This window comes from Crocodylus porosus, unplaced genomic scaffold, assembly GCF_001723895.1.
Source record: "Crocodylus porosus isolate Cpor-Errol unplaced genomic scaffold, CroPor_comp1, whole genome shotgun sequence".
Lineage (NCBI taxonomy): Eukaryota > Metazoa > Chordata > Crocodylia > Crocodylidae > Crocodylus > Crocodylus porosus.
The window spans coordinates 4,708,677-4,726,428 of NW_017728921.1; the positions used below are offsets into that span (position 1 = coordinate 4,708,677).

The following is a 17,752-nucleotide window of genomic DNA, read 5'->3' on the forward strand; positions in this document are numbered from 1 at the left end:
TCCTGTATATGATAACAAGTGGGTGTGTTGCTAGGTGGGTTTCTGTTGTAATGAGTTCCTCTGCCTTCAGTTCTTCCCCTGTATCATGAAGCTTAATGCCTTCTCTCCTTTCCCTTGGCTCTCTCCTCCCAGTTACGAAAGACTTTTGCTTGTTCCTCCTCAGTTATGCTTTGCAACAGGTGGTCCTCAAATGTTTTGGGGTCTGGCGCCCCTCTATAACTTGTCACGCTGCTTTGTTCTCATTGCCTCTGTGGAGCAGAGTTTAAATAATGTAGTACTTTGTGTCCCTATGGCCATACCATAATCTCCCCCTAAGAGAAAGTCCTTTCCCTTTTCCTCTTGCTTTCTCATTTGTTCCTCTCACATCCTCTTTAAAGTCTCCATCTACCCTGGTCTGCAGACCCTCGTTGGAGAAGCGCTGCCCTGGAAGGTGGATGCGGGCTGGAGATGATGCTCCCTAGGGTCTTGTATCTCTGACACCTTCAGCCTCCCTTGCGGTGCCTCTCCAGATCCCTGAGAACAACGTGGACAGATGTCTGCCAGCTGTGCTTGGTGGAGTGGCCGGCATGTGGTGCATTAGCCTTGGACAGAGCAGCTGGAGGAGGATAGTGTGTGTCAGTAAGCCAGCTGGGTGGTGGGCGAGGGTATTAGGTGGACAGAGACAGGACACCTGTATTGGAGATCTTTTTTTGTGTTGTAATGTGCCCTGCTCTATTCCAGATAGGTTCTGGATGGCAACAGGACAGGGAGCCGTAAACTGAATTGAAACCAGCGGAGGCTGTGGTTACTGACCTTTGCTGGGAAGGGCGGTGGTTTGAGTCTGAGCTAATACAGCAGGGGCACCTATAACATCATGTGCTGTGCTCCAGTGTTTGGGACCAGATCCATATTGGTACACCATGCAAGCTTTGGAGGATGAGCCAGAATATCTGTTTGCTTTGGTCAGCTCTGTATTTGACATTGTCTGTCCCTGAATACCTTTTCTAACAGGAAAACTGTTGAGGAATTTTCCATGATGGTTTCATATACCATCCAAAGTTGCATGATACTTATGAACAGTCCAGGAGTATTATTTATGCTTCAATATTGTTGGCTGTATCCTAGCAGCTGGCCTGTTACCAGCACTGTTAAAAATAAGAGACCCATGTTAGGAACTGGCTATAAAACCTCATTAAACACTGCTGAACAGATTAACCTTAAACCTTGCGTTTTCTTTGGTTGAAGGTTCAATATATTTCATTGGTGATGCCGATACCAAAGGATTGATGTGGTTCTGATTTCCTTAGGATTGTGGGAGTAACTTCCCTATCTTTTTCAAGGACACGTGGAAATGCCAAGATTGCTCGGGACGGGCAGGGGGAGAATGCTACATCAATGCAACTCGAGCACAGAAAAAACCCTACACAAATGCATCTGACACAACGTGCATGATATGAGATTTGGTCCCAACCACGTTGCGGGTGTCACGATACAGTTGTGTTGTAGCTGAGTGTCACATGGCCGTGTCTGGGATCATCAAGGCTCACTGACATTTGTAAGGGTCTGTCTGGGTAATATAATAGACATGCTAAGCTGAGAAAACTAGTTCCCCCATGGGAGGTAGGTAATGATTCAATGGATCACTTGTTGAGGGACTTGGATGGCTTGCTGTTGCTGAGGTTGTTCCCAAGGTCCCTAACAAAAGGGGGTGGGAGGCTGTATAAGAAGAGGTGACTTTCAACAGCCGTTTGGAGGAAGACAGAGAAGGTTTGGGAAAGAGAAGGAAGGAAACCAGTAGCACAGAGTAATGGGGGGCAGTCTCCCTGTACATGGCTTCTCCTCCAGAGCATGGGGGCAGGAGGAGAGGAGGATATCTGGGAGGACTCCGAGTTAAGCTCAGAGGATGCTTGGAGCATATCCAGATGTCCAGCAGAGCAGGGCTCCTTTCTCCACTGCAACATCTAGGCAACACAGCAGTATAAATACTAATCATTTCGCTCCTCCGTGCGGGGCAGCGCAGAGCCACAAGAAAGCATGTGAACCAAGCAGCAAACCAACCTGTAGCACCCACCACGGAGAGCACCACCGTTAGGGAGGGTCCACTAAGTACAGCTGCCAGGCTGTGCTAGGGAGGTGTTTTGCAGAGTGTTTTGCCAACGCAGGGGCGGCTCAGTGCCAGTTCCTTGCACTGCCGGTCTGTGTACTTCGCTCCAGCTGTCTAAGTCAGCCCCATTCCCGATGACTGGGGGAGCTCCTCCCGGTGATGAGTGGCAGCCTACTCCTGTTACAGGACAGAGAGTGAATCACAAACCAGCCCGCTCGGGTGTGTTGCAGGAAGGGTTGTGGTCACTTCTAACTTTAGACACCTTTCCAGCTTGTGAAACAAGTGTGACCCGTGGTGTCACTTGTAAGCTGGACCCGATGATCTTCCAAGGTCCCTTCCAGCCTTACAATCTGTGAATCTCTGAAACTTTCGTCCCTGATCTAGGCTCAGCTGGTCTTTCTTTTTAACTGGCACCTTTGTTGTGCTTGGGAAAGGTCCATGATCAGGCTTCTGCTGGGAAAGGATCTCATCCCAGATGCTGTGCATATCCTGCATGGTCAGAGCCTTGTCTGGGGGTGGTGGGAGAGTGGGGATTTCTTCTCTAGCTGCAGGGGCCCTGAGGGCAGCTGCATCCCTGCCCAGAGGCAGGGGAGGAGGGGGTTGAGTTGGCTGGGGTATAGACCTGGGGATTGACTAGCTATGACCCTGGTCCTCATTCCCTTAAAGCCCTTCTGCTCATATAGGGGAGAAGGTGAGGCCCCATGAGGTGTCCTGTGCCCTCTACATGGGGCTTTCTCTCCCCAGTACTGTAAAGCCACATCGGTCATACTGCCTTCTGGGGCAGCCTCTGTACAGACCTGGCCAGACAGATAAAATACAGGATCTGTCTTGGGGCCACAGAAACCTGATGTAGAGCTGCCTGTGTTGGGGACAGGGGAGGAAGGTGGGTACATAGGGGCATCTGGGGTCCTGAGGATGCTTGAAGCATAACGTTTGAAAAATGGAGGTTAATATCAACCCAAGCTTGACAACAGACACCCTTCCTGCCAAGCAGCGGCTCCCTCCACACGAAGTTCGTTTATTGTGCAGCAGGCCTTGGCTCCGACACTGGGTAGTGGTGGAGATTTCGGGTGTTGAACGGACGCCCTCACGTCTGGCGTCCATGTGGGGCTGCGTAGCACAGCATTTCATCTCCATGGGGCACTGGTCCATTCCCAGCATCGTCCAGTCTGCAACTGGTGATGAGGAGGGACGGGGGCCTGCCTTTTGTTATGTCCCTGTCAGGAGCTGGCCATGCTTGTACCCACACGCTTATCCTTCTCTGTGCGTCGTGCCGGAAAACTCTGGTGACTTTAGACACCCATGCCCCTGAGGTCCGACATGAAGACTTAGGCGTGCTGTCAGCCACACTTTACGCTGTCTATCTTTCAGTAATTGGACAGAGAACATTTTCCTAGGAGCAAAGCTGGCTAATATCATTGCTTTTAAAAGTAGTGGCGCAAAGCTGAGTTCCTGGTCATTAATGATCCCCGTGCGCTTTTCACCAGGAGAGGGAATTCAGCCGAAAAGCATTATAGTCTGTTAACCTGGACTTGCTGACCTCAGTGTTTCGAGAGGAGACAGTCTTCTCCTGCACTCTCCAAGCAGCATTGCAGGGTGCTGTTCTCTCTCCTGGCAGTGTCAACCTCTCAGCAGTAGGAATAAGCAGTCCTTTATAGCCCCACCATCCCTCATGGCCGTCATATTGCTTACTGGACTCATGTTTGCTCTGAGAGACTTGGCTGGGAGGCGCAACAAGAAGTATAACTGTTTGTATTATAAAGCTTATCAGCCTTTTGCTTTCTTGGAAAATGCGTCCCTCCCCCAAATCCCAGATCTGGATCATTGTGGGTCTGCCCTTCTGAACTGTTTGCTTAGCCTGGGGTTAGTCTTGAACTGACTGATTTCAGCTTTCATGGTTATTTTGTACCTGATTCAGGCCCAGCATGTCAGGACTGCACTTGATCAAGAAAGGCCGGGAGCAGAAGAAGCTGGATCTCCACCGGGACTTCACCGTCGCCTCGCCTGCTGAGTTTGTGACGCGCTTTGGAGGGAACCGTGTCATTGAAAAGGTATCTGCCTCGTAGAGCAGCCCAGCATGTGCTTGGGGCAGGAGCTGGCTCCCTGCTCTGTTTGCAGTGGGACTGCTTTCGTATGTCGTAGGCACCTTGAACGGAGGTCATTTGACATATGTTGCTCTCTTGTTAAGTCAAGGCTTTGCCAAGGGCTTTGAACAGCTCTGTGAGCTCAAAACCTTGGGAGAGCCTCGGCAGGGTTTCTCTTGCTCCTTTCACCAGTACATGTGTGTAAAACCCCTTTTTCTGTCTTCCTCTCTCCGGCCTTCATGCCTCTGCTGATGGTATAAGGCTCTCTGCTTCTTTCTTTGGACAGCCCTGACTTCTTGTGGTGCACCCACCATCTCTCAGGCTCCTTCCTGGCTTTCCACTTGTTGAAGCCAGTCTATATTAAGCTCTCAGTGTCTGAAGGAGCTTCTTCAGAGTTCAGGGGTTATTTTAGTTTTTCCTAATCCCAGAGCGTCATAGAGAAGTCGGGCTGAAAGGGACCTCCATAGGTCATCTAGTCCAGCTCCCTGCATGAGGCAGGATCATTCCTATCCAAACCATCCCATACAAATCCATTATTTAACCTCTTAGCAAAGATACTATCAGCACTGGTACAGCACAAGATACAGTGCCCTAACCTGCCCCAGGTAAAGCAGGGAGACCACCACCTTCTGTCCTGGCAATACATCCTGTGGTGCTGGAAGCAACTACATGGATCATAAGCCAAAACATTTTCTCCACCATCCTAAGAGGAGAGCTCTGGGGCCAGGATCTTGCTGCTGGTTTTCAAAGTGCCAAGTCACAGAGCTCTGAGAAACCTTGCATTAGCAAGTGGTCCCTTGCAGATGTGGTCTAGCTTGAGGAGGAGAGGCAGACCCACATAGTGCATTTTGTTCTCAGGGTCCCTTTATGTTTCAGGGCATTTGTGAGCAGAGTAACAGATATTGAACCAGATCCTGAACTCCAGCCTACCTTGGATAAATTGGGAGTAGCTTCTTTGACTACAAAGGAAGTAACTAACAGCAGTGTGAGACTCTTTCCTTTCTGTTTTCTCCCTCTCGTACAGAAAGGGCAACTGGCCTCATGCTGTCTTCAGAGGCTGGAGAACTTCCCCCCCAGATGGGGGTTTATGTGGTGGGGGTGCATAGTTGGATGCAAAGTTCAGTTCTTGAAATAGCTGTATTGGCCTGTATATCATACATGTCCTTGTACTCTGATATCCCCTTGTACTCTGATACAAGCACAGCACCTCCATGTGTGTGCCATAAGCAACTTGTGTCTTATTTCCCCTACAGCTGGTCATCTTGGTATCTTGCCTGGTGATAACCAATACGTTGTGGAAACCCATGGCTTTTTTGCAATGCACGTATATGAACATTAAGCTAGATTCCAAAGACAGCATGTTCCCTGGCCTGGGCTTTCAGCAGCGGTGAGGAGTTACAAGTTTGAGCCTGCTCTGATGCAAGTGCTTACACCTCAGTCTCCCGTGTCTTTCCTCCAGGTCCTGATTGCAAACAATGGCATTGCTGCTGTCAAGTGCATGCGCTCCATCCGCCGGTGGGCCTACGAAATGTTTCGGAATGAGCGAGCAATTAGGTTTGTTGTCATGGTTACACCTGAAGACCTTAAGGCAAATGCAGGTGAGTGTGAGATTCATCAGATTTTCCCAGCTGTTCACACTGGTTTTTTTCCTTTTTGATGATCACAAATACCTCCTGGGAGGGATAGGCACTGCCCTTCTCCCCTCTTCCTGCCTTGCTTTCCTGGGAAGTTGTTACTTGACATATTTTCTTATATACAACATGCCTTGCTTTTGAAAGGCAGAATGAAGAAAGAAAGACCTGTCCTTGTACTAAGTAACTCAGCAGCAGCAGCAGCAGCAACTAGTGGGTCCAGACCTGCTCATTGCTCTGCTCCCTGTTCAGCTTCTCCTCTTGCTTTCCCACATTACTACATTTCCTGACTTATAATGAGCCCCCTAATTTTCAGCAGCTGGGTTTTGGAAAAAAGGATGTGTTGTATGTGAGAGAATTCAGTATTCTCCTCGAGAGCCTGCAATCATGAACTGAGTGATGACCGTACAGACTCACTAGACTCACTGCCTCTTTCAGCCCGCCTTGGGTTGCGGGCTGGTGGTTATTTTTCAGCCTGCAGGGTGGGGTGCAGACCTGTTGTAATTGCAGTACCCCGCGTGAGCAGCATAGCAAGAGCCGAGGGGCCAGCAGAGAGTCTTGCTGCACAGGAGTCCACTGCTCTTCTTGCTGCCACCAGGACTCCCCATCCCTTGCTTTTCCAGAGTACATCAAAATGGCCGATCACTACGTGCCTGTCCCCGGGGGAGCCAACAACAACAACTATGCCAATGTAGAGCTCATTGTGGACATCGCCAAACGAATTCCAGTGCAGGTGAAAACCATTAGGAACGTGAAGATTGGGAACCGCTCTTGAAGGCCTAAAATGTCTCCTTCTAGGAGGCAGGTGGTTCTGGGGGAGGAGAGCAGGGGTTCACCAGGCTGAGCAGTTCCATGGGAACTGATGGAAACGTGCCTGTCAGCTCCACTGGGCAATAAGAGAGTGCTAGAGAAGTGAGGATTTCCCCCTTCATTGTCCCAGAGCCCTGGGAACAGGAGTCCCACATGGTTGGTCTGTGTCAGCCTGGTGCCAGGGTGCTGGACACAGCCAGTTACTGATAAACAGTCCACCCTTGCTTTTTTTCTGATGACCTTCGTAGTCACACGCTAACCCTTTGTCTTGGGCTCTGCTGCCATCATGAGCTGCTGTGCAGAGGAGCAGCACAAAGATAGATGGTCCATTTTGAAATGATGACTCAATCCTTCAAGGAACTGAAAATAAGGAGACATGGAAATAGTCATCTCCCTGCTGGGACAGGGTGGTCTCTGGGACAACTGCTTCACAGGTCTTTAAGATCCCTGCAGCCAGTAGCAAGGGAGGCACTTGGACAGGGATAAGAGGTGTCTAGAAGCAGGCATGAGCTGCAGAGTTGGTGATTCTGAATGCAATGGTGCTTTGAGCTGGTCTTTCTTGGAGAGCAGTGCAGGATACTGGGACTCAAAGTCATGACTTTACAGCTGACCTCTCCTACTCCCTCTTTCTTCCATCCCAGGCGGTGTGGGCTGGCTGGGGACATGCTTCAGAGAATCCTAAGCTTCCAGAGCTGCTGCAGAAAAATGGGGTGGCTTTCCTCGGTGAGGCTCTCTACATCTTCACAGTTTGGCCTTCTGCATAAGGAAGCAAATGGAAGTCCACTGTAACGTACATCCAGTGAATGGTTTTGTCTGTAGTTGCAGGGTACATAGATATACAGGAATAAATTGGGGGTACATTACTTACACCTGCATGGATATCTCCCCAGACTGCACTAGCTCTTCATGAGTGGTATCTGTCAATAAGCTGTCTGATACAAGATGTGTTTTATGTTCCGGCCGGTTTTGTCGCAGCGGCGTTTTTGATGGCATCTGTCCCTGACTGTCTCTCTGAGACACTGTCTTCCTCTTGCATAGGAAAGAAGGATAACTTTGGAGACTGAAACACTTTTATTTTCCTTTTTATTTTGGGAACGAGCAAGGTAGAGAAGTAAAAATAGGAAGAAAGGGCAAGTCCCAGTTCTAGTCTTATCTGTTTGAGTAAACACAGATTCAGGTAGAAAGAACCTGTGAGAGTAAGCAGAGAAATTTCACTTAAGCAAAGGCTAATCCCTGTCTGAGGGACGGAGGCTGGTTAGCCTGTGAAACAGCAGCGGGTGGGATAGTTATTCAGGCAAGGACTTACACTGCTTTCAACAAGGCTTCTTATCAGGACCCAGCTAATCAAACCATCTACTGCCAGCACACCAGCTGCTGACTTGTTAACTATGTAGGCCCTAAAACATAAAGCGCATCTATTGCCCAACATGCCATGTACAAATACAGATATGATGTAAACGACCACAGCTTGTCTTTAGCAGTTGATCCAGATGAAACATGAAGATAGTGAGTCCAGCCTGGGGAAACACGAATGCATGTGTAAGGAGCATACCTCAGAATTAGTCACTGCATATCGGCAACCCGAAACACTTGTATCCTTGGTTTGTAGATGCCACTACTTTTTACACGTCTTAGTGCATGGTGTGTAGCATTGGTGGTTACACCAGCCTTAAAGCATAGAGGCTCTCAAGCCAGCTTTATGGAAACTTCCTATGTGGCTTCCACTCTTTTTGGGTTTCCCATGTAAAAATGGTGCCTTTGCATTTATGAGCATTGGCCTGGAAGGGACCTGGCAGGTAAACCAGTCCATACCCCAGCCTTGCAGACGCCTGTTTCATGCGCTTCCAAGGAGTCCCTCCCTTAGAAAGGGGATCAGTGGTGCTACATGGCTTCCAGAGGTAATGGGATGTCCTCCCTGACTAACCCCCCTCTTATTTCCTGCTGCTGCTCAGGTCCTCCCAGTGATGCCATGTGGGCCTTGGGAGATAAAGTGGCTTCCACCATCATAGCACAGACAGTTCAGATCCCCACATTACCGTGGAGTGGAAGTGGTAAGCACACCTTCGGCCTGAGCGGTGCTTTGCTTGGACATGGCACAGGCCAGATTTGTCTGTCTTGCTTTGTGCATCAGAGTGACCGGAGAAGGGAGGAGCAGGGATCTTAGCAGCTGGAGCGGTCGGGTCTTTTATGGCAGTGCTGTTCCTAATTTGCCTGTGTACTGCAAAGAACTTGCCTGCTGTTATGAGCTGGCTTGCCTGACACCCCACTATTCTTGCCCTTCCTCCTTTCCAGCTCTCCTTGTCTTCATGCTTCTCTTCTGCTGGCCCTTTTCACTGTCACTTTACCCTCCAGTCACTTCTTATCCTTTTATTTTCCCTCCATCCCACCCTGCGCTGCTCTCTTCTCAGCACTGTCACCTCTATGGCTTCCTTGTTCCCTTCTGTTCCTATCTGCCTTGCTTTGCCCCTTGGCCATCCACAGGTCAATGCTGTTATGCACTGTCCCAGCACAAGCAGGTTGTGGGGGATGGAGCGAATGCCCAAGTGTTAGCATCCAAACGGGGCTGATGCTTTTAACAGGTCAACATTTCTAAGGCTTGGGGTAAAGATTTGGGGTTTGTACCAGCATGAGATGCCCTGTTCCATCTCGGCAGAGCCCGGCTTGTGCGTGCCTGTCTCTGTGTGCACTGGAGAGTGGGGATAGGACCCATGTGGAGCAGTCTCAGTGTGCTTGCCCTGACTCAGGGCAGCTCCCCCATGTAAGGGGGGTGCCTGGAAAATACAAGGGAACCCCACCTCTGTATGATGCATGCAGATAGCAGCAGGCTTGGCCTGATTTTCAGTAGGCTGCTGTTGTGGGCATACGGCTCTGGGGAAGCAAAGGGGCTTCAGTGCACCAACGCAGCTGTTGGCAGCGATGAGGGTGCGGGGTCGTCCTGTTCCTGCCGATCTGGGTGCAGTCCCTCTGCTCTGCACGTGCAGGTCTGGTGGCAGAGTGGAGCAAGGAGGATCACGAGCAGCAGAGGACCATCAGTGTCCCCCTGGAGATTTATGCACAGGGCTGCGTGAAGGATGTGGACGATGGCCTGGAGGTAAAGAAGGGCCCTAGCCCAGCCCCAGGCAGTGTGCATATGGTTTCTCTCCTGTCTGGGCTCGTTAAGGGACCTGGTGACTGGCGTGCGTTGCAAGTAAGGCATGATAGCGTTCTTTCCAGAGGACAGGGTCCCTGCCACCAGCTCCGTCCAGTGCTGCCATTCAGAGGGGGCCACTGAATGAAACCTCATCTGCGGTGCTCTCTGGGGGTCTGTCCAACCCAGGGGGAGGGTGGGCCAGCCGGTCGTGAGTCCAGGTGCTTCGGGAGCTGTGCCCAAAAGTGCTTGCTGCATCCCCTTCCCCTCCCTCAGGTGGCCAAGGGGATCGGCTTCCCCGTGATGATAAAGGCTTCTGAAGGCGGCGGGGGCAAAGGGATTCGCAAAGTAGAGACTGCGGAGGAGTTTGCCAGCCGCTTCAGACAAGTAAGGGGCTCTCCAGGAAGGTGCCTGCCCCCTGCTCCCAGATCCCACCCTCTCAGACAAGTCAAAGGCACGGGGGAAGATTCCCGATTCATCTGCCGTACTTGTGTCTTGTACCAAAACAACAGTCCTGCCTTTTGTCCCATTTGAGGGAAAAGAAGTAAAGCTTTCCCTTGTCCCTTCCAGTATCCTACCTGTCTTAATTTCCCCTCGGACAAGGAAGAGGCTCTAAGGTGACCCCTGTCCCTTAAAAAACACTGCCTTAGGGAGATGAGGTGCTCTGAGCAGAGTCTTCCCTCGCATCTCCAGTCTTGCTTTCTGAAACGTGAATGCCAGTCCCCTGTTGTTCTTCTGACTGGTTTTATCGGGACCCTTTGACAGGCTGGCTTTCTTTATAGTTACTTTCCTTCATATTTAAAAAAAAAAATAAAAACCATTGAGTATATAAAGGAGGCAGGACCCTGAGTGGGATTTGTAACCATTGGGGGTGGGAATCTAGTGTCTGCCTTTGGGCTGGGGGTGAATTTCCTCCCCACACCCCAAGGATGGGTTTCTGCATGTCTCCCATCCTCATCCCACTTGCGAGGGCATTTCGTCTGTTCCTTCCAGAGTCAGGTTTTCTCTTCCGTTCCCAGGTCCAGGGCGAGGCCATCGGGTCCCCCATCTTCGTGATGAAATTAGCACAGCACGCACGACACCTGGAGGTCCAGGTCCTCGCCGATCAGTACGGGAACGCGGTTTCATTGTTCGGCCGCGACTGCTCCATCCAGCGCCGACATCAGAAGATCATCGAAGAGGCTCCAGCCACGATAGCTGCTCCCGCCGTGTTTGATTTCATGGAGCAGGTGGGTGTTCGGCATCTCTGGCACAGGCGGGTGGCCGGGGATAGGACAGAGGAGAGGGGATGCTGGTGGCAAGAAGCCTCCAGCTGCTGGTTCCTCCAGCTTTGCCAGGTTCATATCGGAGCAATGCCTGAGCCTGAGAACAGCATTGGGTGTGCGCTGACGACCGCTCAGAGGGGCTCAGTCCCCTTCGTGGCCATCTGTGCTTCCTAATGTGTGGGGGTGGGCACGCCTGGATCAGGCACCAGCATGTGAGAATTGTTTCTCTGGGGTGCTTCTGGGCTCACGCCAGAGGCCACAGAGACGCAGCCTAGGGATCGGGACCCCACCAAGCAAGGCACTGTACAAACAAATAGCAAACAAAAGGCAGTCCCTGCCCCAGAGAGCTTACGATCAAGGTGTACATGGACAAAGCCACCTGCATGAGTTGTTCAGACCCTTGGGTTTCACCTCACAGCTGAAGGCAGGCTCTCATGTTCGCCTTTTGTTGAGCTTCTAGCAAGCACTTTTGTATCCCTTCTCAGCCTGGGCCGTGATGCCCTTGCTTTGTCTCCTGGTGAATGGAAAAGAAATAGCCTCTGTGTTGCAGTAGCACGGAGGAGTCAGGACCTCAGCTATTACACTGTCGACGTACAGTTTAATGACTTGGGTTTGGGCAGTCCAGTCCAGTGGTTAGGTCCTGAGTCAGGACACCCAAGAGCAGGCTGAGGACTGGGGTCAGGAGACCAGAGGTTGAGTGGAAGGCAGGGAATAGTCAGGAGACTGAGGAGCAAGTGGGGACAGGAGACTGGCCAGAGGATCTGGAGCCTCAGGGCACATCTACACTTGCAGGGGCTGAGAGAGCTCAGTCTCCCTGCCAAAAATCCCCACCTACTTCCTCCCATGCTAGGTTCGTCAACCCTGGAAAATGAGGTAGCAAGGTCACTTCAGGGCCACCCCCAGCCACAGCTCTTGTGAAGGGCACCGGGGACCTCTTTCCCCTCCCCTGGCACCCAGCGTCCTTCCTTTTCTCGTTTCCATAGCTGACAAGTATGGCAGCAAGTGAGCCAGGCTTATTGAATGCCTTGTCGCCACAATGCAGAGGAGGAGCTGGACCAAATCTGGAGACAGCAGTGCCATCAGCTGGGTACCTGGGACAGCCGAACAAAACCCTTGCCCACAGGAGACTGTTGGCCAGGCTGTGGCCAGGGTGACAGTTCTCTCGGTCCCTCCCTGGCCGGCTGCTGGTGGTCCTGACACGCAGTAACCAAACAGACAGTCCCCAGCAGCTCAGCCTGCGACTGAGTCCTAATGGCGGGGAGCTGTGATGAACTGAGCTAGTGCCTATGTGACCTCCCACTGTCCCATGCAGTTGCCGTAGGGTTTCAATGGTGCTGTGTTGCCTTCGCAGATTAGGCATGTAAGGAAGCAGCGGCCAGCTGAGCTGGAGGGCGCTAGTTCTGTGACCTGGCTAATGGGGCAGCGGCTTCTGTTCGTTCCCCAGTTCCCGGCTTGCGCTGCGTTCCCCCTCCATGCTTCTCTGCAGCGCATTATCTGTTGCAACCAGACCCCAGCATATTGCACTCCCCAGTCACTTCCATTCTTAATGGCAAAATGGATCCTCCCTCTTGGACTGAAGCATTGGCGGTTTTTCCTGTTTGCTTCAGTTTTTTCTGTCTCCCCAGCTTGAAGACTGTTGCAGGGAGAGGCCTGTCAGAAGCCTGTGGGTGGTAGAAGCGGAGTGAGTGACCGGGAGCCAGCACTAAAAATGGCTTGTGTCGTTGTTTCCCAGTGTGCCGTGCGCCTCGCGAGGATGGTGGGTTATGTGAGCACGGGGACGGTCGAGTACCTGTATAGTGAGGACGGGAGCTTCCACTTCCTGGAGCTGAATCCCCGCCTGCAGGTCGAGCACCCCTGCACGGAAATGGTTGCAGATGTGAACTTACCTGCTGCTCAGCTGCAGGTACTTGCAATTGCCTGACCTTTCTCCCCACACACCCTCATAAAGCTGCCATACTACATAGAGAACAGAGGAACTAGTAGTTTCAGCAGTGCAGCTTGCATGGATGTAAAGCTTGTGAAAGGGACCAGAGTGACAGCCTGCAAGAAAGGTGTTTTCTCTCCGTTAGGAAAAGCCCAGGTGGCAACGCAGGCTCTTCAGCAATGCCCCATCTATCCTGAGCACCTCAATGACATGCCAGTGGACAGACCGCTTTCATAGAGGGCTCTGACCAGCCACCAGATACCTAGTCTTTTGAGTTGGAGCTGAGTTGAGAGAGGGAAAGGAGCAGTGCCCTGTTACCATTCAGTCAAACTGTCTCGTCCCTCTAATTTTGGTGCCTCATTCCTAAAAAGGAAAAAAAAGCAGCAGCTCTGAACCCTTTCTTCTTTTGTCATTCCTACTTGGCACACGTGCAGATCTCAATGGGTGTCCCGTTGCACCGCATAAAGGACATTCGAGTCCTGTACGGAGAGGCCCCGTGGGCTGACACGCCCATCTGCTTTGAGAATCCGGTAAATGCCCCAGCGCCGAGAGGCCACGTCATCGCTGCCAGAATCACCAGCGAAAACCCCGAGGAGGTGAGAGGCTGGAGCCCTGTTCTTAAAGAGTCCCCGCCACATGGGATCAACTCTCTGGGGTGGAAAGACTTTGCCATTAGTCTTGGAAGAGTCCTTTGTTGATAAAATAGTTAAATACTGGAGCAACTTCCAGTTGAAATCTCCCAGGGCTAAAGGAATCCTCATTAAAGAGCCATCACTTTCTCTGGGATTCCCCTTCCCTGGTTCTTACTTTCTTGTGTGCTTTCTAATTCTTACCCCAAACTCAGGGTTTCAAGCCAAGCTCGGGGACGGTGCAGGAGCTGAATTTCCGAAGCAGCAAGAATGTCTGGGGCTATTTCAGCGTGGCAGCAGCCGGTGGCTTGCATGAGTTTGCCGATTCCCAGTTCGGGCACTGTTTCTCCTGGGGGGAGAACCGCGAGGAAGCCATCTCGTCAGTACTACCCCTGACCGTAAACTTTCTTTGGGGGCTCCACTCTCAGTGAACGCTCCTTCCAAAATGCCTGACACGGTCCCAGGGGGCAAATGAATACCTTCAGCTGCTTTGAAGAGTGTAGTTGTAGACTCCTTTTAAAGGGTAGTGCTGGTTTTTTAGTATGGGACCCTTCTCCCCAGGCTCCAGGTTTTAGGGAGCACGCGGAATTCCTTTCATTCTGGTCACATCAGTAATATTTAAAGCATTAGTATGTGCTCCCAAAGCCAAAGAAACCAGGTGCTCAATGTTGCGCTATTTAGCAACAGAAAATGATGTCTTTTGCTCTAGTTTACGTAATTCACTGCCACCTGCGTGTATGCCACACCAGCCCTGCATGTCATTTTTCTCCTGTGCATACTGTAGTTTGCTTTCAAACTGGGCCCTGCGTTTGCTAAAGCTGGCTCTGAAAAAGAGATTCCAGAGATAGGTTAAAATGCACTGAAATGCTGAGTATCACTGAAAAGCACCATTTATTAATTAGGCTGTTCTTAAGAATGGATCTTCACTAGTGTTAGACATGTGCTAAACTTCAAATATGTGCTTAAATGTTTTGCTGAACTGGGACCTTCAAGAGCTCTGATGTTACACAAAGCTAGAAGCTAAATGTGCAGAGCAGATTAATAGCAGGTACTCTGAGATGTTTCTGAACCATAAGGTATGTGTCTCTACAGCGATAGAAGTATTTGGTGTAGGTTTTTAGGGTACCAAATCAGCACCCTCAGCCACCCAGATTCTGTGCGACTTGCTGGAAATCTCTGCTGCCCCATGACAGTGTTTTACACGTCGATCTAATTCAGTGATTCTCAACCAAGGTATATGAGATCCTTTCAAGAGTGCTGTGGGGTAGTGCACAGTATTAGTATGGTGAGGTTTACAAACACAAGTCATAAGAGAAGCTGAGACATTTCATACAGAAATCCATAGTTTCGGTCTTTTCTGAGTTCTTTGCAATAGAAAAACTGCTGGTTTTGGTGGGCAGAAAAAAGGAAGAGTGAAAACTAAGAGCTGGCATTTTTCATGGGGTGCTTGGAGTCTAAAAAGGTTGAGAACCACTGATCTAAGGCCCACGTGTCTGCGTATTTGAAAAGCAGTTACTTAACACCTGTGTACCAGGCAAATCAGATTTGGGAGTCTCTGTGGCTGGAAACAAAATGAGAGGGAGGGGAGCAGTGATTATCGTGCAAGCCCGGTAGGGCTATGGATCAGTTTGCTCAGGTCTTACGAAAAGCAGCCTGAACAGAGTAGCTCTTTCCTTTAAAGGAACATGGTTGTAGCACTGAAAGAGCTGTCGATCCGAGGGGATTTCAGAACAACAGTCGAGTATCTGATCAAGCTGCTGGAGACCGAGAGCTTTCAGAACAACGAGATTGATACTGGCTGGCTGGACCACCTGATCGCTGAGAAAGTGCAGGTAGAGAAAGTGGAGCACAGCTTCTCCCTCCTGGGCCATCCTCTTCCTTCTCACCTGGATCCTCTGCCCCATGGTACTGAGAGCCTTGTTCTTTTCCCCCTAGGCCGAGAAGCCTGACACCATGCTGGGTGTTGTCTGCGGCGCTCTGAACATAGCCGATGCCTTGTTCCGGACCTGCATGACCGAATTCTTGCATTCACTCGAAAGGTAAAATGCAGCAGGTTTGAAGGACTATGGAGATTGCATCTGAAACAGGCAGGAGTCCTGCTGTTGACTTCAGCAGTAGTAGGCATGTGTAGGGGGCATGGCATTAAGTGCAGGGTTTGACAGGCTGTTCCCAGGGATCCTGTACTGGCTTCAGGACATTTCTGTGCTTCATCTGGCTCTGCCACTGACTGGCTGTGATGCTGAGCTAAGGCACTTCAGCTTCCTCTGCCTTTGGTTCCTCATCCATCCTTTTGCCTGTCTCATTGGATCAGGTTGCAAGCTCTTTAGAACTGAGAGTGCATCTCACTGCATGTCCAATGCCACCACATCTAGCACCCTTGGTAAAGTATTAAGAATGTCCTATACTGAATACAGGCAGACAAGGTTCTTTGGGTAAATCTGATATGTTTTATTAGACCAACTCAAGTAGTTGGAAAAATCCTTCTTTGCAAGCCTTTGGGTATAAATACTCTTCGTCAGGCTAAGGAAGCATCTACAGTTGGTGTGTGCTCTTCCTGGATGGAATGAATAGTCATAGGATCACAGAAGTCGGGTCGAAGGGACCTTGTAGATCTTCAAGCCTGACCCCCCGCCTGGGCGGGAGAAAAGACTGGACTCAAATGAGTCCAGCCAGGTAGTCATCAAGCCTCTTCTTAAAGATCCCCAGGGTAGGAGCCAGCACCACTTCCCTAGGAAGTTGGTTCCAGCTCCTAGCCGCCCTGACTGTGAAGTAGTTCTTGCAGATGTCTAATCTAAACCTCCGCTCTCATAATTTGTGTCCATTGTTCCTTGTCATGCCAGGGGGTGCTAGGGGAAACAGTGTCTCTCCCAAACCCTTCTGGTCCCCCCTAGTGAGTTTATAGACAGTGTGAACGAGTCCAGTCCCTCGTTAGGTGACTCGGTTCCTGTGTCCCCGCTCTAGGTCACCAGTCTCTTTCTCCTCTCCCTTGGTCTTTGCGCCCGTCACTCTCGCCTGCCATGACTTTGATGTAACTTCCGGTTCAGTTGGATCTTCCTGTGCGGCGCGTGCCAAAGTGTCCAATAACGAGACTGGTGGGTCAGCGGGGACTCCTGAGGGCTCCTCCTCCCCTACACCCTCACCCGGTCCTCCGGGTTGAGCGTCCTCATCGCTCTCCCTTACACAAAGTATCAGTCTCCCTTTTACCAGGGTGCTGTGGGGTAATCCCCTGCTGCTTTCATCCTCAGTCTAGGGAGGTTCCCATAGTTTCCTCCCCTGCGTCGTATGGCCCGGCCACCACTTGGGGTCTATCTGCCTTGGCCAGTCCCCGGCTTAATCCGCGCCCTCTGCCCACTGAATATGGTGATTCCCGGACGCCTGACTCACAACCGGTTCCCCGCATCCGCGTCAGCCGTCCTTGCTCGCCGCGCCAGAACGTGCGGGCACCGTATTGGATGGCGTGTAGTCGCTCTCGTGCGTCTCCGTCTGCGACAGCAATCCCCGTCGGCCACGTTGGCCCAGCGGGCCCTCGTTGGGCAATGTGGATCTGCTCCGTCTCCCTCTTGCCTCCGGTCGGAGACCACGTTGTCTGCCCGAGCTCGGCGGCTCTGTGTGGTGCGTGGTGGCTATGCCCCTCCACGCCCTCACCAGCTTCTGGAATCCACGGCCGCTCCGGCTCAGTGGCCCCACGCCGGGCGGGGCGGATCTGCCCCTCCTCTCCCTTACCGGCGGCTGGAACTGCTGCTGACAGCCCCAGCTTCACGCTGGGCGGCGTGCCTCCGTCCCTCCGCTTCCTCTGCGACCGCTAAAGGCCATGCTGGCAGCGCCGGCTTCCCGGCTCGGTGCTGGGCAGCATGGATCTGCCTTGCCACTTCCTCCGCGGCGGCTGGGGACCACCCACGCAGCTCCGGTTTGGTGTTCGTGCTCTGGGAGGCACCGATCCGCCCCTCCGCTTCCGGTCCCGCTGCTTCTCTCTCCCGTGCGACTCGTGGGCCCTCTTTTAAACTTCCCGCTTGATCCGGGAGCCTGGATCGGGGGAGTGATTGCTCTGCCCCCTGCGCCTGGGCTGAAGGAGCCTCCTGCAGCCCCCTAGTCCGGGTAACTCCCGGACAGACAGTCACCAGGTCCCCCCTCAGCCTTCTCTTGTGAAGGCTGAACAGGTTCAGGTCCTGCAGTCTTTCATTGTAGGGTCTGCCATGTTG

General features: G+C 51.7%; 1 protein-coding gene across 6 annotated transcripts in view; it reads left to right on the top strand.

Moving 5' to 3' along the window:
* Positions 1-17,752, top strand: part of ACACB (acetyl-CoA carboxylase beta) — a 57,949-nt gene that overhangs the window by 10,748 nt on the left and 29,449 nt on the right. For all 6 annotated transcript variants that reach the window (XM_019538837.1, XM_019538841.1, XM_019538838.1 and 3 more), the window contains 13 exons: positions 4,002-4,134; positions 5,627-5,765; positions 6,422-6,531; positions 7,250-7,331; positions 8,561-8,659; positions 9,590-9,699; positions 10,012-10,122; positions 10,755-10,964; positions 12,733-12,903; positions 13,359-13,520; positions 13,769-13,932; positions 15,235-15,385; positions 15,489-15,592. In XM_019538837.1, the coding sequence (XP_019394382.1) occupies positions 4,002-4,134; positions 5,627-5,765; positions 6,422-6,531; positions 7,250-7,331; positions 8,561-8,659; positions 9,590-9,699; positions 10,012-10,122; positions 10,755-10,964; positions 12,733-12,903; positions 13,359-13,520; positions 13,769-13,932; positions 15,235-15,385; positions 15,489-15,592 (1,746 nt within the window). The remainder of the gene's footprint in view (positions 1-4,001; positions 4,135-5,626; positions 5,766-6,421; positions 6,532-7,249; positions 7,332-8,560; positions 8,660-9,589; positions 9,700-10,011; positions 10,123-10,754; positions 10,965-12,732; positions 12,904-13,358; positions 13,521-13,768; positions 13,933-15,234; positions 15,386-15,488; positions 15,593-17,752) is intronic.